Source organism: Stigmatopora nigra, unplaced genomic scaffold (genome assembly GCF_051989575.1).
Source record: "Stigmatopora nigra isolate UIUO_SnigA unplaced genomic scaffold, RoL_Snig_1.1 HiC_scaffold_30, whole genome shotgun sequence".
In the NCBI taxonomy this organism is placed as follows: domain Eukaryota; kingdom Metazoa; phylum Chordata; class Actinopteri; order Syngnathiformes; family Syngnathidae; genus Stigmatopora; species Stigmatopora nigra.
In genome coordinates this window covers 1,646,661-1,667,306 of record NW_027551609.1, presented here as the reverse complement: position 1 = coordinate 1,667,306, position 20,646 = coordinate 1,646,661, and the positions used below count along the sequence as shown (strand labels likewise).

The 20,646-nt window shown below is 50.5% G+C and overlaps 2 protein-coding genes and 1 pseudogene across 5 annotated transcripts; 1 reads left to right on the top strand and 2 right to left on the bottom strand.

Annotated features, from left to right (window-relative positions):
* Window positions 1–8: 8 nt before the first annotated feature.
* LOC144192941 (FH1/FH2 domain-containing protein 3-like) lies at window positions 9–12,565 on the bottom strand. 4 transcript variants are annotated; one of them, XM_077711786.1, is made up of 14 exons: window positions 12,475–12,565; window positions 10,771–10,815; window positions 8,967–9,011; window positions 7,162–7,206; window positions 6,538–6,671; window positions 6,304–6,453; window positions 6,155–6,209; window positions 3,912–5,951; window positions 3,672–3,833; window positions 3,269–3,459; window positions 2,233–2,422; window positions 1,846–1,990; window positions 1,634–1,783; window positions 591–854 (listed from the first exon to the last, which is right to left on the bottom strand). In XM_077711786.1, exons 8-14 carry the CDS (start codon window positions 4,038–4,040, stop codon window positions 652–654), a joined length of 1,170 nt encoding a protein of 389 aa, XP_077567912.1. In that variant the 5' UTR covers window positions 4,041–5,951; window positions 6,155–6,209; window positions 6,304–6,453; window positions 6,538–6,671; window positions 7,162–7,206; window positions 8,967–9,011; window positions 10,771–10,815; window positions 12,475–12,565; the 3' UTR covers window positions 591–651. The 4 variants fall into 4 exon arrangements, with proteins under 4 accessions (XP_077567913.1, XP_077567912.1, XP_077567910.1 ...); XM_077711787.1 differs by lacking the exon at window positions 591–854 and adding an exon at window positions 9–328 and having other exon boundaries at window positions 6,304–6,671; XM_077711784.1 differs by having other exon boundaries at window positions 6,304–6,671.
* Window positions 4,583–5,913, top strand: LOC144192938 (FH1/FH2 domain-containing protein 3-like). The gene is made up of 4 exons (XM_077711781.1): window positions 4,583–4,640; window positions 4,713–4,975; window positions 5,142–5,636; window positions 5,708–5,913. The coding sequence occupies exons 1-4, from the start codon at window positions 4,583–4,585 to the stop codon at window positions 5,867–5,869; spliced, it is 978 nt and encodes a 325-aa protein (XP_077567907.1). The 3' UTR covers window positions 5,870–5,913.
* Window positions 12,566–14,264: 1,699 nt separating the features above from the next.
* The window catches only part of LOC144192937 (titin-like), a 43,975-nt pseudogene continuing 37,593 nt past the window's right edge, over window positions 14,265–20,646 (bottom strand).

The window sequence follows — 20,646 nt, the reverse complement described above, 5'->3', positions numbered from 1 at the left end:
GCACACAATTGTACATGTATTTAAAAAAATCATTTTTATTCGAGTAGTACTTTTCCCAATAAACAAACAGTTAAAAACAAGACCAAGCGAAGAGAGAATTTTAAAAATGCAGAAAAACCCAAGATTAGTGGAAGAGGGGCGAAAAATACTGCAAAAAAGGTGCACAGTAGCCCTCCCTCGACAGCACCCAAAAATAGTCGCATTTCTTCATTTGTGCTCTGTATTTGCCATTTTCCGTCGGCCCATGGTCATATGTCCTCTGCGCTTTTTTGGAGCCCCAGGGCCCGCAACGTCTCGGCGCTCACTCCGCTTTTCAGCGTCCTCCTCACTGCACAGAAACCCATGTCAAAAACACTTTGTCGTCATTTAGCGTTAAAAGAAAGGGGAACATATCTTCTAAAGACTTGCTATGGCTACAGGAAGGGGTTAAGCTCATTCCAAGCGGGTGGACGAACGGACGGCTATCTGGAAGCAAAAACTGGCACGGGCGCCGCTTGTTTCCGGCCGGATTGTTGCAAAAGCAAACATCGGGCAGAAGAGAAGCCACGGCGAGACGCGGACGCCGACCAAAGTACCGTCCGTACCTGTGGCTTTTTTTTTTCGCCAAAGGTCGGGGTCAGTCGGACTGGGGCCCACGTAAATCGCTTGTCGTCAAACGGACGGAAGCGGAGATGGCCGCCGCGATGTCGGCGAGGGCAGACGGCCGCGGACGGCCGCCGCCGCCAGCAGAGAAGAAGGGAGGGAGACATTCGGCCGGATTAGTGTGTTTTGACCAAAACAATGCACGTGGTGGCGGGTCCAAAAGTACAATGCGTCCCAAACTGGGCTCCATCCTGTCCCTCGGGGAATAGATGCTTTTAAAAAAAAAAATAGAAATATTTTATTTTATTTTTCTAGGGAGTGGGACTGGAGAATTTGCAATACTTTGAAGTTGTGTGGTTATCCGTCACCGAAAATTTCAGGAGACGTGAAATGATTTCAAGGAGTGGTACTCATTCTTAAAATACTTTGTGAATCTACTTGGAAAAAGTCATCTACATCAGTGGTCCCCAACCACCGGTCCGCGGGCCGCCTAGTGCCGGTTCGTCGGAGTAAGAAATATTAACCTTTTCAATCTCGTTCTCCTACTTGAAATGATGAAAGTTGTTATAATAACAAATACTTGCTACTATGCTTGGGAAATGTTTTTTTTGTCGTCTTGGGTGTCGTTTGTGCACCGACCCCACACAATTTTGACTCAAGTGATAACCCTCCCCATTCACCGGTCCGCATGAAAATAGAAAGAGCTTTACCGGTCCATGGTGGGGAAAAAGGTTGGGGACCGCTGATCTCCATTCTCCCTGACGTACTGCATTAGTCCTTAGAGTGGCCTGAATATTTCCAAATTTAATCCTTAGAAGATCTCATAAAATCAACTTTTAAAAGATAATGTTATCGCTAGCCGGCACTTAGCGAACAGCGATGGACGAAAGGTATGCGTGGGCGCTCCCACTTTAAGCCAATTGGATGTCATTGGAGGTGAATGGCAGGCAACAGTTTACGCCTTAGGAAAACGCCAGGAAAGGTATGGGCCAAAACCCAGCCGCAAGACGGAGAGCGCGTCCGAAGCCGGCGGCGGCGGCACGTGGCTTACTGGACTTCCTGTTGATCCGGGAGCGCTTCCGGGTTTTGGGGGCGGACGCCCTGGCCTCTGGGTCGCGGGTCACCAACTCCACCAGACGCTCCATAATGTCGTCCGACCGGTCTCGGTGGTCCCGAGGCGACGGAGACTGGCCGCGGGACGCTGTGGCGCGGGCGACCCTGGATTAGAGTGCTCCTTTGAAAGGCCATCGGACGGCTCCTTACCGCCGACGGCGTGAGAGCGTCTCCGGTTGCCGTCATCTTGGGTCAGCATCCGGGTCATGGACCGGGTCATGGTCCGGTGCTTGGCCTCCGGCGAGACGGGGGCCGAGCCCTCGGGGCGTGGCAGCGCTCCAGAGAACTTCTCCGTCTGAAACCAGGCCAAAGAGTATGTACGGGATAACCGTCAATCTCGCAGTGCAAACGGACGGGATGCACACTAGCGGCAAAGTCGTTTTGGGACGCCCAGTTGGGGCAGAGTCGTTTTGGGGCGCCCAGTTGGAGCAGAGTCGTTTTGGGACGCCCAGTTGGGGCAGAGTCGTTTCAATGGAGAGCAAAAGATGAGTCTAGCAGAAAGAATGCAGAAGAAAATGCTTTGAAAAAGAGTTTGACCTCGGTGATCAGCTTCCCCCGCGTTTTGGTCCTCTCCCTGTGTTTGTCACGCTTGCGTTTGAGGGTGAGCGCCTCTCTGGTGGTGCGGTACTCCAGCGCAAACTCGCTGATGATCCGGCAGAAGCCCGTCACTTTGGTGTCCCGGGCCGATGCCGCCGGCTGACCCAGGAACAGAAGGAACGAGTGGAACCTGCGAGCAACGCCACGAGCCTTAGTAAAGTTGTGGATGGCATGAACACTACACGACTTGTGGAGGGAGGGCAGGGCGCCTTTAGTGATTGCCTTCCCCACCTAGAAACGCACGTGCGTAAAGCGGTTGAATCAAGAATATTTGTTGATAAGCAAAAGCGTAAGTAAATGATGACATTATCGCCCGCATCCATGGGCGCATTTACGAAAAATGAAACTTTGAAATCATTTCTTTACTGTCGTCTGAGCTGCGGCAGGCACACTTTTTGCATTGAAATAATCTCAAGGCGAAACTTGCTGAAAGTCTTCCGACTTCAAACTGTTGCCTATATTCTCATTAGAAACTCATTATCATTAAAGTTTGATCAAGGGGAAGTAAATCACCCCAACCCCCAATATTCACAAATCCATTTTTTCCCAGTTGGATCTAACGTCATCAACGTTGATGTCCGGAGAACTCGAACAGCTTTCAGTTCGACTGATGTTTAACTAATGAATGGGACGTTTTTAAACCTCGTTTTAATGTTGGACTTTTCCTCCAGATATTATGCAAAATGCCACGCGCCCACGGAGATGCCCCCGAACCCAAAACAACTTCCGGTTCAGTTAGCGTCAAAAGGGGAACAGACTTAAATCTCGTAATGTTACCACTTCTTCTTCCCCGTACTACTTCAGGCAGCTAAATTCATGAGAATTCCTCCCACCCGGCCTGGACGTCTCCCGTGGACGCAACACCTCGCGATTGTTGGATTTGAATTCTCCGGCAACGGGACTGACAAACGCCGCCGGCGAGCACGGCGGCATAGGGGACGGGAGGACGGACGGGAGGACGGACGGGAGGACGGACCTGTTGATGACTCTCCTGTGGACCACCTTGAGAATGAGAATCCTTTGAGTGCAGTCCTTCAGGAAGTCGGCCATCTTGTTCTTCAGGGCGCTTTTGGTCTCGTGCTTGGAAACCACCTGAAGGTTTTCCCAGGATGCCTTGCAGCGTCTTTCCAGCTGGAGCAGATTGTCCGCCAGCAGCTCAAAGTCCACCTAAAGAGAGCGGAGGGAGAGAGAACTAGAAGTAGACCCCGACTCGTTCTCGGCCCAAAATTGCACTCCATTCTCGGTGGTTTGATCTTCTTTCTTTCATCCATTTATAAAATAAAAAGGTGGCTTTCACCACCGCCAGAAAAGTGGTCCACGAGTCCGGCGGCGGGCTCTTTTAAACTCCGGCCTAAGCTAACCCCGTGTCCGGGACGCACCTTGGCGGAACGCGTGACGGCGGGGATCTCGGAGTAGACGTCGGACGAGCGCGGCTCGCTTTCCGTGACCAAGGCGCAGACGTGATGGAGCAGAGTTTGGCGGTGTACCGTGTCCTTCACCTCTGCCACCTTCTCCAAGTAAGCCAGCTCGAAGCCGCCGGCCTGAAGGAGGGATGGGTGGAGGGCTTACAAGGGATTAAGGCGTGCCGCACTGCCGCAGGCCCGCCCGCCCGCACTCACCTCGGAGCCGTTGAGGAAGTTCCCCACGGCCAGCAGCGTGGCCAGGATCTTCTTGAAGGTCCGGTTGCCGGCCAGCTGCTCCATGCCCAACTTCAGGTCAAACAGGGGCTCGGCGATCTCCTGAAACATCAATGGGACTTTCTTTGCCCGCTCCGCCGAGGTCCTGCGGCCGTTCTTGTGGCCCTTTGCGTTGTGGCCGCTTTGGACACCCCTTCCTATCCCTGTGCTATTGGCTATCTGATCATTTTAACAAAAGCGGATGGCTCAAAAAGAAAACATGGGAAAGTTGCCCTTCCAAGGCCATCTTTTTTTGGCCGTGACGATATACGTCACTTTGCAGTCGTACAATGATCGGATGAACAAAAATGGTCATCTTCTAATAGATGTATTTTTTTTTTAGTCGACGGAGCGTTGTCTTGTTTGAATTTGTAAAAAAAATAAATAAAATAGTTCCATGTATTTGAAAATACCACACGGGTCAAGGATCCACGGTGCAGTCGCCACAAACTCGGGTTAACCCCCCCGCCCAGTCCGCGGCTGATTTTCACCTGCTCGAGTGCCTCATTCCAGGCTTAGAAAGTTTGTTTTCCCCCCTCGGTGTATGGTTGACCCTAACCCAGGAAACAAAATCTTGATAAAGAATGGAAATGTGCAAAAAGTTTGATGTCCCAATGAACTCATTGGCGGTCCTCGATGGCCGTAGTTGTCCGATCCTTTTGATGTGGGAGGGTAGGGTGGTGAAGGGGCGTATTTGTTGTTGTTTTTAAATCCTAATAACCTCAGCATGCCTTTTGTCTCCAGGCATACCTGAGCTCCCCGCCGTTCGCCGCCAGATCAGCACGCTGTCCGACGACAGGAAGTTCCTTCTGGACATGCTCTTCTCCAAAGCGTCCGCCGCCGGCCGTGACGACGGCCAACTCGGGGCAGGGGTCCCGGCGAGATTCTCCGTCTCGACGGAGGAGGCGGGCGCCCCCGACGAGGACGTGGCCGCCCCCGACAAGGACGTGACCTCCTCGCGCGGCACGGAGCCGGAAGCGTCCGAGCAGATGGACCGAGAAGAGCAGGTCAAGACCCCTGGCGCGGCACAGCTGGCACACTTTGGGGCGATTCTGGGTCAATTGTGTCATTTTGAGCTCCCTTTCTGTGCATTATGAATCACCCGCTATGGATTTTGCTCTTCACGGAACTTGACGAGATGTTTTTTTTTTTTTCTTCTGCCGTCTCCAAAAGCCTCAGACGCGTCAGCCGAACAGAGTGGACGCCGAGAGTCCCCGTCAGCGCCTGGAGACCGCCTCGCTGGGACCCGGGGACGCGTGGGACCATTTCCAGTTGTGCGGCGCCAGCCTTCGGATTAAAGACTTGGACTTCTCAGACCTCCTGGAGGAGGAGGACCTGGACGTTCTGGACACCACAGACTTTTCCTGCCTTTCAGCACCCCTGGAGCGGTTACCTCCTCCTCCTCCGCACCTTCCAGGCAGTCTGGCTCCTCCTCCTCCTCCACCACCGCTACCCGGCGCTCCAGCTCCTCCTCCTCCCCCGCCGTCGGGGACAAAGAAGAAGAAGACGGTCAAGTTATTCTGGCGCGAACTGAAGCAGACGGAGACGCCGGCCAAGTGCCGCTTCGGACGGGGCACCCTGTGGACGTCACTGGACAAGGTCCAAGTGGACATGGGGAAGCTGGAGCACCTCTTTGAGTCCAGGGCCAAAGAGACGCCATGGGCCAAGGTAAGCCGGGACGACCGTCGCCGACGTTTGGTGGGGGGGCCCCTTTGACCGCGGGGGTGGCATGCGCACAGAAAGCGCCAGAGAGCAAAAAGTCCGAGATCCTGGTTCTGGACTCCAAGCGGAGCACCGCCATCAACATCGGGATGACGGTCCTGCCCGCCGTTCACGTCATCAAGAGCGCCATCCTCAACTTTGACGACTTTGCCATCAGCAAGGAGGGTGTGGAGGTATGAAAGCATCTCAACCCCCCCAAATGCTCCCCCACCCTAGATCAGCCGGCCCAATTGGCTTTTGTCCTCTCGGGAGCAGAAGATCCTGATGGCAGGAAGAGACCATATTAATGGGAAATACTTTTTAAATCAAAGAGTATGGGAGGCATTTTGGGTTTAAAGACCAATTGCGGGTTATGTCATCAATCACGCCTACGAATAAACTAGTTTCAGGGTTATGGTTATAGTCAATTAAAAGTGCCAGAATACACTAAACAGAAAAACATTAATCAATTAGAAGAAACTTACACGAGACGACATCTTGAGATGACTTGCGTTGATGTCCAAATGTGGCATTAAGGGTCTGCAGAAGTGGATGTGGCATTTATTAAGGGTCTGCAGAAGAAACTGTAAAGTAGTATAGGGTAAGAACGTGTTATCCCAAACTAGGCGCTCACCTTCTTGCACTACTGGATGTTATTGACGTTGTTCGAGATGCTGGCGGAAGCCGATCTGATCCCTCCGGCCGTGGCGATGAGCGATGCCCCAAAGGTGAAGGGTGCCAGGGCCAGGCCGGCGATGGCCGTCACGCCGGCTACTTTGGCCTTCTGGTGGAAGGTGGCCAGGTGGCCGGCCAGGGCGTGGAGCTTCACCACGTGCTGCCAGAGGACCTCGGCACGCCCGGTGAATACCTTGTTGAAGACAGGCCGGCCTCGGTTCACCTCTCTCTCTCCCTGGAAAACAGACGGATAGACGGCCTCCTGGCACGCCTACCGGGAATCGTCCTGGTCTTTAGATTCTTCGTCTGACGACAACTCGTGCCACTCTGGATGACAAAATGGGGGGGAAAAGTGCCATCTATCACATAAACCGAAAGCCTTTTAATGACCGACTGTGTGTGTGTGTGTGTGTGTGTGTGTGGGGGGGGGGGGGTCACCTCTTTTGGGGCGCCACATTACTGGACAATATTGCAGGGTTTTTGGGTCGGAAAAAAATAATTGCAGGGTGTACTTTTTCCAAACGGCCACAAGATGGCAGCAAGAGATCATATTACTGGGAAGTAATTTTCAAATCAAAGAGGAGGGCTGAGTTTTTGGTCGGGAAAATAATTGTATGGTGAACTTTTTCAAAACAGCCACAAGATGGCAGGAAGACACCATATTAATGGGAAATACTTTTTAAATCAAAGCGTATGGGAGGCATTTTGGGTTTCAAGACCAATTGCGGGTTATGTCATCAATCATGCCAACGAATAAACTAGTTTCAGGGTTAGAGTTATAGTCAATTAAAAGTCAAATCAATTCAAAGAAACTTACATGAGACGACATCTTGAGACAACTTGCGTTGGCGCCCAGAAGAACCTGTAAAGGGTATGGAGTTAGAACGTGTTTCCCAAACTATTTACAGCTGCAGTACTTTTTACTTTTGAAAAAAATACAAGGCACAACAATATATATTATCATTTAAAATTGACAATATATAGTGGTAGCTCGACATACGAGCAATTCGAGATACGAGTAAAGTTTCGAGCAAATAATCTCTAGATACAAGACCAATTTCGAGATACGAGAAAGCAAGACATGTAGCTGTTTGACTATAGCGCACTAGTCTTTTTTGCTGCATCTCTTTCGTGTATAACAGTGTTTTCCCCCCCGTCACTCGCGCAAATGGCGTAGCGATCTCTATTACGAGGAATATATATTACTTATCGTTGGCAAGTGGTCGTGCGTTATCCCATTGTGAGGACATTTGTGTGCATCATTTTCGGAATATTTTGAAGGGAATATGAAAGCAAACAGCCCATCGATAGTGAAAATCAGGTTGGAAGCGGAATAAACAGCGAACCCGGCCGGCCGGGAAAAAGGAAGATATGAAAATGCAGAACAAAATTAGAATTATGTTTAGTGTAAGGTTAGATTAAACTTATTTTCCAAGTTTATTTAAAAAATGTTGCTTTGAAACGAGCGTGTTGATGTGCAAAAAGGGTTGGAGTCCATCTCTCTCTCTCTCCCCCTTCAAAAATCTGTATAATTTTAGTACTACTATAAAACACATTTTAATAACATTAAACACTAGTTTTGTGTTACTTTGTCAATAGATGGTGGATTAGAAGAAATACAACATTGTTTCAATCCAATATCCTCTTGTTTTTTTTCCCAGAGGGTGGGAAAGGATTAACATCCAGCCCCCTTCGAAATCTGTATAATTTTAGTACTACTATTACTATGAACACCCGAATAATAGTAGGCACCGGAATAATAGTAGGCACCGGAATAATAGTAGGCAGTGGAAAATTGCAAAGATAATGAATATTAGTAGTAGTAGTATTATTCGGGTCTTCATAGTACTATTGTTCGGCTCTTCATAGTACTACTGTTAGGGTCTTCATAGTACTATTATCCGGGTCTTCAAAGTAAACATTTTGGTAATATTAAACTACTATTTTTGTGTTACTTTATAAATATATGTCGAATTAGAAGAAATAAAACGTTATTTTCCAATTCAATATCCTGTCTTTTGTTTTTCAGAGGGTGGCAATAAATCCCCCCCCCCATTTCTCTCTCTGTATCTCTCTCTCCCTCCCCTTCAAAATCTGTATAATTTAAGCACTACTATTAAACACATTTTAGTAATATTAACCCACTAGACATGTGTTACTTTGTCATCACATAAACCGAAAGCCTTTTAATGACCGACTGTGTGTGTGTGTGTGTGTGTGTGTGTGGGAGGGGGGGGGGGGTCACCTCTTTTGGGGCGCCATATTACTGGACAATATTGCAGGGTTTTTGGGTCGGAAAAAAATAATTGCAGGGTGTACTTTTTCCAAACGGCCACAAGATGGCAGCAAGAGATCATATTACTGGGAAGTAATTTTCAAATCAAAGAGGAGGGCTGAGTTTTTGGTCGGGAAAATAATTGTATGGTGAACTTTTTCAAAACAGCCACAAGATGGCAGGAAGAGACCATATTAATGGGAAATACTTTTTAAATCAAAGCGTATGGGAGGCATTTTGGGTTTCAAGACCAATTGCGGGTTATGTCATCAATCATGCCAACGAATAAACTAGTTTCAGGGTTAGTTATAGTCAATTAAAAGTCAAATCAATTCAAAGAAACTTACATGAGACGACATCTTGAGACGACTTGCGTTGGGGCCCAGAAGAACCTGTAAAGTGGTATGGAGTTAGAACGTGTTTCCCAAACTATTTACAGCTGCAGTACTTTTTACTTTGAAAAAAATACAAGGCACAACAATATATATTATCATTTAAAATTGACAATATATAGTGGTAGCTCGACATACGAGCAATTCGAGATACGAGTAAAGTTTCGAGCAAATAATCTCTAGATACAAGACCAATTTCGAGATACGAGAAAGCAAGACATGTAGCTGTTTGACTATAGCGCACTAGTCTTTTTTGCTGCATCTCTTTCGTGTATAACAGTGTTTTCCCCCCGTCACTCGCGCAAATGGCGTAGCGATCTCTATTACGAGGAATATATATTACTTATCGTTGGCAAGTGGTCGTGCGTTATCCCATTGTGAGGACATTTGTGTGCATCATTTTCGGAATATTTTGAAGGGAATATGAAAGCAAACAGCCCATCGATAGTGAAAATCAGGTTGGAAGCGGAATAAACAGCGAACCCGGCCGGCCGGGAAAAAGGAAGATATGAAAATGCAGAACAAAATTAGAATTATGTTTAGTGTAAGGTTAGATTAAACTTATTTTCCAAGTTTATTTAAAAAATGTTGCTTTGAAACGTGCGTGTTGATGTGCAAAAAGGGTTGGAGTCCATCTCTCTCTCTCTCCCCCTTCAAAAATCTGTATAATTTTAGTACTACTAAAAAACACATTTTAATAACATTAAACACTAGTTTTGTGTTACTTTGTCAATAGATGGTGGATTAGAAGAAATACAACATTGTTTCAATCCAATATCCTCTTGTTTTTTTTCCCAGAGGGTGGGAAAGGATTAACATCCAGCCCCCTTCGAAATCTGTATAATTTTAGTACTACTATTACTATGAACACCCGAATAATAGTAGGCACCGGAATAATAGTAGGCACCGGAATAATAGTAGGCAGTGGAAAATTGCAAAGATAATGAATATTAGTAGTAGTAGTATTATTCGGGTCTTCATAGTACTATTGTTCGGCTCTTCATAGTACTACTGTTAGGGTCTTCATAGTACTATTATCCGGGTCTTCAAAGTAAACATTTTGGTAATATTAAACTACTATTTTTGTGTTACTTTATAAATATATGTCGAATTAGAAGAAATAAAACGTTATTTTCCAATTCAATATCCTGTCTTTTGTTTTTCAGAGGGTGGCAATAAATCCCCCCCCCCCCATTTCTCTCTCTGTATCTCTCTCTCCCTCCCCTTCAAAATCTGTATAATTTAAGCACTACTATTAAACACATTTTAGTAATATTAACCCACTAGACATGTGTTACTTTGTCATCACATAAACCGAAAGCCTTTTAATGACCGACTGTGTGTGTGTGTGTGTGTGTGTGTGGGAGGGGGGGGGGGGTCACCTCTTTTGGGGCGCCATATTACTGGACAATATTGCAGGGTTTTTGGGTCGGAAAAAAATAATTGCAGGGTGTACTTTTTCCAAACGGCCACAAGATGGCAGCAAGAGATCATATTACTGGGAAGTAATTTTCAAATCAAAGAGGAGGGCTGAGTTTTTGGTCGGGAAAATAATTGTATGGTGAACTTTTTCAAAACAGCCACAAGATGGCAGGAAGAGACCATATTAATGGGAAATACTTTTTAAATCAAAGCGTATGGGAGGCATTTTGGGTTTCAAGACCAATTGCGGGTTATGTCATCAATCATGCCAACGAATAAACTAGTTTCAGGGTTAGTTATAGTCAATTAAAAGTCAAATCAATTCAAAGAAACTTACATGAGACGACATCTTGAGACGACTTGCGTTGGGGCCCAGAAGAACCTGTAAAGTGGTATGGAGTTAGAACGTGTTTCCCAAACTATTTACAGCTGCAGTACTTTTTACTTTGAAAAAAATACAAGGCACAACAATATATATTATCATTTAAAATTGACAATATATAGTGGTAGCTCGACATACGAGCAATTCGAGATACGAGTAAAGTTTCGAGCAAATAATCTCTAGATACAAGACCAATTTCGAGATACGAGAAAGCAAGACATGTAGCTGTTTGACTATAGCGCACTAGTCTTTTTTGCTGCATCTCTTTCGTTTATAACAGTGTTTTCCCCCCGTCACTCGCGCAAATGGCGTAGCGATCTCTATTACGAGGAATATATATTACTTATCGTTGGCAAGTGGTCGTGCGTTATCCCATTGTGAGGACATTTGTGTGCATCATTTTCGGAATATTTTGAAGGGAATATGAAAGCAAACAGCCCATCGATAGTGAAAATCAGGTTGGAAGCGGAATAAACAGCGAACCCGGCCGGCCGGGAAAAAGGAAGATATGAAAATGCAGAACAAAATTAGAATTATGTTTAGTGTAAGGTTAGATTAAACTTATTTTCCAAGTTTATTTAAAAAATGTTGCTTTGAAACGAGCGTGTTGATGTGCAAAAAGGGTTGGAGTCCATCTCTCTCTCTCTCCCCCTTCAAAAATCTGTATAATTTTAGTACTACTAAAAAACACATTTTAATAACATTAAACACTAGTTTTGTGTTACTTTGTCAATAGATGGTGGATTAGAAGAAATACAACATTGTTTCAATCCAATATCCTCTTGTTTTTTTTCCCAGAGGGTGGGAAAGGATTAACATCCAGCCCCCTTCGAAATCTGTATATTTTTAGTACTACTATTACTATGAACACCCGAATAATAGTAGGCACCGGAATAATAGTAGGCAGTGGAAAATTCCAAAGATAATGAATATTAGTAGTAGTAGTATTATTCGGGTCTTCATAATACTATTGTTCGGCTCTTCATAGTACTACTGTTAGGGTCTTCATAGTACTATTATCCGGGTCTTCATAGTAAACATTTTGGTAATATTAAACTACTATTTTTGTGTTACTTTATAAATATATGTCGAATTAGAAGAAATAAAACGTTATTTTCCAATTCAATATCCTGTCTTTTGTTTTTCAGAGGGTGGCAATAAATCCCCCCCCCCATTTCTCTCTGTATCTCTCTCTCCCTCCCCTTCAAAATCTGTATAATTTAAGCACTACTATTAAACACATTTTAGTAATATTAACCCACTAGACATGTGTTACTTTGTCAATAAATGGCAGATTAGAGGAACGAACGAATGAACTTTTTTTTAATAGTCGCCATTTTGAACAAAAGCCTCACGTCGGGAATGCTAACATTTAAATGGGCAAATTCGAGGTCTATCACGCCTACCAAAAAAGGTTACAGGTTAAAATGCTACTAAAGCCGAAAGAACGTCCCACTAAACGCAATAAAGAGAGAGAAATCAATTGCAAGGAGATAATTACCAAACCTCAAAGCCAAACGCCGACCAGACATGGCGGCCATGTGGTCAATACAGTAACTTACTACGGTCATGATTCGGGCAACATTGCAACTGCGGCGCATGTACAACACAGAGATACAAATAGCCAACTTTAGAGTTATTAGGATAGAATGTACTCACGTTCTTTTACGGACGAACACAGTCCAAATTCTTCCGACAAACATTTGGAGCTCGCTAACATAGTGCCGTTTGAGAGGACCGTGGCGAAAAAGGAAGTGACGTCATTGCGTTCCTTCAAAATGGAGACTTCCGTTTTACAAAATAAAATACTGATATGCGGTTATTTAATTTCTCGCGAGATTTTATACAGGTTCACAGTTGTACGCCGTAGGGGCTATATCTTACATTTAACATGCAAGTAGTATCAGAACATTGCCCCTCGTAAACAAGTATAATTACAATGATTAGCGAAAACATTTAGTGAGTTTAATTTTATCTCTATAGTTTCGACCTCCGGACATTTTGGTTGCTTGTTTATAAATTGAAGAGTTTAAAGATTGAGTTGACAGTAACACTTCAAAATCGCTGTAAAAGATAAATAAATAAAAAGACGGTTTGTATGCTAACTCTCTCTCACAGTGGGCATGAATTTGAAAATGTGTGGGTGGGTTTCAGTTACAAAGGAATTTTTATATTAAGATTTTTTAAAGCTTGCTCGTCTTTTAATTAACATGATTTAGTACCTAGGCCTTGAGATCTTTGCGGTTTCTTGTGCAGCTAGGAAGAAGGAATAATGGGTCTCAAGATAAGTGTGGAATGTATAGAACGTATACAAGACTTGGGTGATATAATAAACAATGTACATTTTCAGAGTAAGTAATGGGAAAGGTATGCAGACTGGTGAGAGTGGATATATATTTTTTAACAATCACTCTAGTATACATTTAGCACTTCATATAAAATGTCCAAACCCTCCTTCTGGAGCCAATCATCAGCCTGTCATATATTCTGGGACTTGTTTCCCCTGGGGCCCTGTCAGAGACCCTCCTTTGTTAAAGGACAGCTCTCTGACACCAACTTCTTCAAACTAACGGGAACACGGGACAGTGACGATCGTGTGAGCAACAGATGAGCGTGGCGAATAGATGGGCTCCACCTTGGCTTTTTCTCATGACACAAAGATGATTTGATAAAAAAAAGTGCAGGTAACGGTTTCTGGACATGGTGTTGTGGCGCACACGTACCTCCGTTGATGAAAGGTGTGAGCGTGACTTTGGCCTCGGCCGTCCAGTTGCCGTCGCCGGACGCAGAGGAGCCCGATGACAAGGACGCCGCGGCCTGCTCCGAGGTGACCTCCTTGGTGTCGTTGCAGGCCAGGAGTGTGAAGTTGCTTAAAACAGGAGTCTTAATATAATGTGCATTTCTAAAGAACACCCCGTCTATAATCTCTGTCCTCATCTTATGCTCTTCCATGATGTCTATAATATCTTCTCAACTCACCTCAGTGTTCAACTGTTGTATTTTTCCATGATGCCTATAATCTCAACTTCTGTACTTTTCCGTGACATCATGCTGAAATTCAATAAAGGCATCCTCCACCTCGAAAAGATAAGAGAGAACCACCGAGCCGAGCGCGAGATACCGCCTCGCGCCTCGACCTCTCTTCCGCCGGCCGGTGCCTTTAAAATATAACACAGTCTCTGCCTCGTTTTTCCTTGGTGCACGGTTGGTAATTGCGTTGATCTGTTATTTCGGACCCAACAAGGAGGGACAAAACTGGGCGCTCCTGACAGCGCCACCCAGAAGTGATTCACAGTATTTTGGTCAGAAAACAGGCCAGAGAATGTGTGGTGCTGAAATCATGCTTTATTAAAACAAAACGACAAACAAACACTCAAGGAGGACCAAGTAAAGAAAAGAAGAAGAAAAAAAAAGCTTTCGCCGGCAGGCGCACGAGGCAATGCCGACTGAAAGCTACACACACACACACACACACACAAACACGCTAACGAGCCAGATCCTCCGAGAGGGTACGCCACTATACTGCCCCCAGATATAGTCGGGCAACCAGGCTGGGGAAAGGCCCCGGGGACCATTGCGGGCGGGAGCGGCGCCACTATGTCAAGGGGAAAGAGCAGGCCACTCGCGCGCTCCGCTGGTCACAAAATGAATGGTCGCTCCGAGCCAAAGCAAGAGTGAAATCCGCCGAGGCCTCTCACGAGAGGGTGACGCAAGTGGCGCTGGGGGACTCGCCTTGGCGGGAAACGGTAATGGCGACACGAGTCAAAAAAAGCAGAGGTTGCTTTCACCGGTGATTGAACTTTGGCGGGGAGACGCTCCACCCGCCGAGGCCATCTTAGACATCAACGTAGCGTTGAGGCGCAGGGATTTGGTTTCCACGCTTGCCAGGGTATTCGTTCCGTGTGGGACTTTCCCCCGTTGAAGCGCATTTGCGTTCACTCTTTCACTTCATATTCTTGCTAGAAATAACAAGGCAGACATTTGGCATAACCGTCCGATCCGGCTATATACATTATGTACACGGAACTGCAAAAGTGTCGTCGTGTTTCAAAACAATTCGAGACGCTAGTTGGACGATGGACTAATGTCAATCCATGAATGTGAATGTCAATCCATGAATGCGAATGTCACTCCATGAATGTCAAATTTGGTACAAAAAAGTTCCTATTTACAAGAAGCTAAGTTCGGCTGCACGCTGGCTCTGCGAGATAGAAGAGGAGGCTTCCACGCGCACGCTCTTTGTCTCGGTGGAGCTAAAAGTGGTGGAGCGCGTGGCCGTGGTCTTCACCTGGACGGAAGAGGTTGAGAAAGCTTCGGCTTTTTGTTCCAGGTGTGTCGTCTCTTGGGTGGCTTCTTCTGCATGGCCTGCGGGAATGGGAACAGCACGTTTGCCGGCGGGTACGTTTTCCGTGGCGTCACAATTGTAACTACTTACCGAGGAGGTTGAAAGCGGAAGTGGACCAATACTGACCCAGCTGGTTTCTGGCCTCCACGGTGTATTTTCCGCTGTCCGCTGCCGTCGCTCCGCGTATCTCCACAGAGTAGGCCTCGTCGGTGCGGCTCGTGGTCAAGTCGGATGTGGCCGAAACCTGCGAAGGACCGGGGCCACGTGAAGAACGGGGAGGAGGCGACTGGCAACGTTGGAGCGCAGAAAAAGGAAAATACTCACGGCCGAGTTGTCCTTGAACCCTAACCCCGATGCCGCTCCTTTCAATGATTTGATTTCAGCAACGGAAGGCGGCGGCGGAGATTTGGCGCCAGGCGACTTGACGGCCTCCGGGGACTTCATCCTTTGCGGGCTTTTGACCGGTTCGGGGGACTTGATGCGTGTCGGCGTTTTGACGGGTTCGGGGGACTTGATGCGTGTCGCCGTTTTGACGGGTTCGGGGGACTTGATCCGTGTCGGCGTTTTGACCGGTTCGGGGGACTTGATCCGTTGCGGCGTTTGGACATCTTCGGGGGACTTGATCCGCTGCGGCGTTTGGACATCTTCGGGGGACTTGATCCGCTGCGGCGTCTTGACCGGTTCAGGAGAGGAGAGAGACTCCATCGGCCGCCCGCTCTCGACAGGTTCGGGGCACTCGGCTTCGGGAGAGGCGACTCTCGGGAAGGCCGTCACTTTTTGCCGGGACTGGGATTTTCCAACAGTCAGAGTAAAATGGGCTTCCTGCTTACCGGCGGGATTTACTGCCATTAAAGTATAACTTCCTTGGTCGGACACCAGCACGGACAAGATCTCAAGGGAGGAGCCGTACCGCGTGGAGACGACACGGTGACGGGCAGAGGACCCCAGCTCCACGCCCCCGCGAAGCCACGCCACGGAAGGAGCCGGGTCACTGTCCAGGTCGCAGGTGAATCTGGCGGGATCTCCCTCCTCGACACTCAGAGACTGCGGCGTGTTCAGGATTTGGGCGGGCCGCGCTCTCTCCACCACCCCCACGGATTGGGCCGGCGATTCCTCGGCGGTCGTCGACGAGATGTGGTAGGCGTCCGGTCGGGTGGGATCGGCGGGACGGCATGACGGCGGCTCCTCGTCCCCGCGGGCGCAAGAGAAGGCGGCGTATCTCTCCACCACGTCCAAAGTGGCGCTGTCGGAGATCTCCCCTTTGATGTTTCCGCACACCACCGAGTAGGTGCCGGCGTCTGTGGTCACGCAGTCGTTGATCTGGAGCGTCAGCAGTCCGCCCGAGTTGGCGATGCGGTATTTGGCGCCCGGCACCACATCTTTGCCGTCGTGAAACCACTTGACTCTGGGCTCCGGTTTGGCTTGGACGTTGAGGGTGAAACGGGCGTCGGAACCGGCGGCCACGCGTTGAGAGCGCAAGCGGATGCCCATGCGCAGGACGTGGTCCAGGCTGAAAGGAGACTCCGGCGTTGGCTGGACGCATCTCCGCTCAGACCTGAGCGTCTGCTTTCTCTCCTCGTAGCGGGAGAGAAAATCCACCTGGGGCAAGGCAGACTCCGACACCACCGGCTTTTCCCAGCGGGGAGTTTCGCTCTCCGCCTCGGGGAGCTTCTTGACAACTTTGGGGATATATTCGGCGGCCTGAAACGTCACGTGCTCGGACCAGGTGGCCTCCGAAGCTCTTGCCGCCGCCGCCGCCACCGCCACGCGGCGGGTGTCCTTTTGAAAACTTTGGCTCTTCTCCTCCAACTCCATTCGCTTGAGTTGGCTCTTGTAGGTGGTGATTCTGTGGGCGGTGGCGTGAGGTCGGAGTAGCTCCTGATCCTCTCTGTCTTCGTACACTCTCTGCTTCTGTCCGGGAGGTTTGTACGTGGCCTTGTCGTGGCGCTGACGCAGGTCGAGGAAGCTGGGGCCGGCTTCGTGTTTGGAAGGAATTCGGTAGGATTGGTAGCTGGGGCCGGCTTCCGTCTCCCGGTCGACGACGGCGCGTACCCTGACGGGCGACGACGCTCGGAAGCGCACGGGGCTCAGGCCGGGCGGGGAGGCCGAGTAGCCGAGCTCCGGCTCTCCCACCTCCAGGCGAAGGCGCTCCTCCTCCGTCCTCTTGACGGACAGATATTCGCCGACCGGCAGCAGCAGCAGCTCCTCGTCCGACAGGTCGCCCAGCGACCTTCTTCGCACTCGGCGGTAGAAGTCGGTTCCTGGGGAAGGCGTGCGGCGCCTGGAGGGCCTGACCGTCTCCAGGTCGTCCCGGGTGGCCGAGGGGATGCGCCACTTTGGCTTGTACTGGTCTTTGATCCTCACGGGCACCTCGTAGAAGCGCTCCCACCTGGAGAGACGAATCGGCTTCATCCTCTTGCGTTGGACTTTCTCCAGGGGCTCGGGGAACTCGTACTGGTCCCTGAGTTTCCTGTACCACTTCATGTCGGAGAGAGGCCGGAAGTGTTTGATCCCCATGTCCTCTTCCAGCGCCAGCGGGTCGAGGGGCCGCGGCGCCGGCACGTCGTAGGGCATGCGCAGTCTCTTCTCGTCGGCCCGTTTCTTTCTCTTCGCTTTCTCCAGCTTCACCTGGGCCTGGGTCTTTTCGCTCTTCTTAGTGGCCACGGCGGGCTTGTAGGCGGTGGCCGCCTCCCTGACCGCCTGCGCCGCGGCCGGCGGCAGAGGGAGGACCACGGTGTCGGTCAAAATCTGATGAAGCCGCACCTTCTTGTCCAGCGCTTCCTTTTGAGCCCAGCCCGGATCCTGCCTCGGTCCGCTCTCGTCGTCCCTCTTGACACGAGCGACCCGTTCCACCCGAAGCGTGGCCTGGCAACTGGCCGATCCGGCCGAATTGGTGGCGGTCACCCTGTACAGGCCCGAGTCTTCGGGCAGAGTGTCTCTCACGTGTAGAATGAAGTAATCCAAGCCTTCGTGGACCAGTTGGATAGACGGGCCGAAGGCCACGGGCGCGCCGTCCTTTTCCCACTTGAGTGCGGGGCGGCCCGACACCCGGATCTCGAAGCGAACGTCCTGGCCTTCCTTGCACTCCACGTTGGCCAGGAGACGCTTGAACATGGGCCTGAGGGTGAGGTCGGCCGGTTTGGGCCGAGGGACCACGGTGAGATGGGCCTTGCAGCTGTCGTCCCCGTACTTGTTGCGGGCCGTCACGCTGTATTCGGCGTCGTCGTCGTGGTCCACCGCGCGGACGATGAGCTGGTACAGGCCCTTGTCGCTGAGGAAGGTGTACTTTTTGTTGTCCTCTCCCGGGATCAGCCTCTGGCCCGATTTGTGCCAGGTCACACGGGGCTCGGGGTGCACGGTGACGGTCACGCTGAAGCGCACGTCCTCGCCCACGTGGGCCCGGTGGTTGACAAGGGGCAGGGTGAACTCGGGCGACTTCTGAAGCATTCGGGCCGCGTCCATTCGCCGCTTGGTCCTCTTGATGGCGCGGGCGGTGAAGAAGCGGCGGTAGGAGCGGACGCCGTCCACAAACAGCTCGCCGTAGACGCTGTCTTCGCCGTACTCATTGACCACCTTGCACCTGTACGTGCCGTCGTCGGCCCTGGTCACGCCGGCTACGGCCAGGGTGGCCGTGCCGTCCTCGTAGTGGACGGCGTACTTGTCGCCGGCTTCCAGCTGCCTGACGCCGCAGTACCAAGTGACTTCGGTGGCGCCGTCGTAGTTGTCGATGTTGCAGACGAACTTGACGTCGTCGCCCTCGGCGGCCGCCCGGTGGCCCAGCTGGCCTCCCACCGGTCCGTGCTCGAAGGGCGCGATCTTCACCTTGGCCACCAGCACTCCGCGTTGGGATCTGACCGAGCCACCGCTGGCCACACGGGCCGCAGAGACCACCGTGCTCCATTCCTTCTTGGCGGCGGCCCGGTAGTACCGCCCGTGTCTGTCGCTGGGGATGCTTCTCCCGCTCAGACTTTCCGGGGGGGCGGAGAGCCACGGGTGCGCCAGCGCCTCGGCGGAGGTCATGCGGTGCTTGCGCTCTTTGGTCATCAGGTGGTCCGTAAGGTCCATGGCTTCCACGCTGACTCGCTGGAAGGATTCGTCGTCGTAACCGTAGGCGGCGTTGGAAATGTTGTCGATCATCTGCTGGTGGGTCTCGGCCGCAAAGGGGTTGAGCCCGCAGAGGAGCACGTAGGCCAGGACGCCCACCGACCACATGTCGGTGACGGCGCTCACGGCATCGCCACGGTGGATCTCGGGGGCGGCGTACTCGGCGGTGGTGTACTGGATCTTGATCTGCTCTCCGGGCGTCAGGTGCCTGGACTGGCCCAACTCGATGATTTTGACGCGGCTGCCGCTTCTGGTCTCGTACACCACGTTCTCGGGGCGGACATCGAAATGCCCGTAGCTCTGAGCGTGCAGGAAGTGCAGGGCCGAGCAAATCTGCCGGAGGTAATTGGCAATTTCTCGCTCGTTGAGCTCAAAGTCGGCAGCGTGGAGGCGCACGAAGATGTCCGCGCCCGAGACAAAGTCGTAGATCATCACCAGCTCCTCGGGGCTCTCAAAGGACTCGTGGAGGAGGAGGAAGTTGGCGTGCCTGGCCAGGTTGAGCGTGGCAATTTCCTTCTTGACCAGGGCCTGATCGGCACCCCGGACCTTGACAAATTTGGCCATGTAGGTCTTGTCGGAGCCGACGCTCACGCAACGGTGGACGATGGCAAACTGACCCCTTCCCAGCTCTTCGGCGATGGCGAGTTTGCCGTGCAGGTTCTTTGTGTCCGAGTGCGGCGCTTTGCCCCTGGGAACGTGCCCCGCCTCGTCCACCTCCCTGTCGTACAGCAGCACCCTGGATTTGTCCTCCTTGGTCACGACGGGGCCGCCGGCCTCGGACGGCGCGCTCTGTCCAAACTTGTTCTCGGCGATGACCCTGAACTGGTAGCCGGTCCCTCCGAAGAGGCCCACCACTGTGTAGCGGGTGTCGCGAGATTGAGCCACGCGCTCCCACCGCTCCGAGGTGGTGGGGAACTTCTCGATGACGTAGCTGACGACCTTGCTGCCGCCGTCGTTGGCCGGAGCCACCCAGTTCAGGGCCACCGAGTCTCTGGAGACGTCGCTGGCTTGGACGCCCCTGGGGGCGTCGGGCACATCCGCCACATCCAGCTCCACCGTCTGCTGATCGATTCCAAATCGGTTCTTGGCGCAGACGATGTAAAAGCCGGCGTCCTTCTTCTCCACGCCGTTGGGGAAGAGCAGAGAAGTGAAAGATCACGTGACGATGACTTGGTAGTGGCCGTTGCTGTCGATGAGATCTTGCCCCTTCTGCCAGGTGATGACCGGATCCGGCTTGCCTCCGAAAGGTATCTTGATGTTGACCATCTCTCCTCGCAGGGCAGGAATAGCTTCTTTGTCCTTCAGGTTCTTGGGGAGTTGATCTTAGCAGGAACTGCTCACAGAGAAAAAAGAGGCGGTCAATGCGAGGAGAACAACGCGCC

What these genes read in the sequence shown, in the direction of transcription:
- LOC144192938 (XM_077711781.1), top strand. Translation starts at nt 4,583, where the DNA reads ATGAACTCATTGGCGGTCCTCGATGGCCGTAGTTGTCCGATCCTTTTG. An exon ending in AGATGGACCGAGAAGAGCAG is followed by an intron (nt 4,976 to 5,141) that starts GTCAAGACCCCT and finishes CGTCTCCAAAAG; the next exon opens with CCTCAGACGCGTCAGCCGAA. An exon ending in AAGAGACGCCATGGGCCAAG is followed by an intron (nt 5,637 to 5,707) that starts GTAAGCCGGGAC and finishes GCATGCGCACAG; the next exon opens with AAAGCGCCAGAGAGCAAAAA.
- LOC144192941 (XM_077711784.1), bottom strand. Translation starts at nt 4,040, where the DNA reads ATGTTTCAGGAGATCGCCGAGCCCCTGTTTGACCTGAAGTTGGGCATG. An exon ending in CCGTCACGCGTTCCGCCAAG is followed by an intron (nt 3,460 to 3,671) that starts GTGCGTCCCGGA and finishes CGCTCTCTTTAG; the next exon opens with GTGGACTTTGAGCTGCTGGC. An exon ending in GGGGGAAGCTGATCACCGAG is followed by an intron (nt 1,991 to 2,232) that starts GTCAAACTCTTT and finishes GCCTGGTTTCAG; the next exon opens with ACGGAGAAGTTCTCTGGAGC.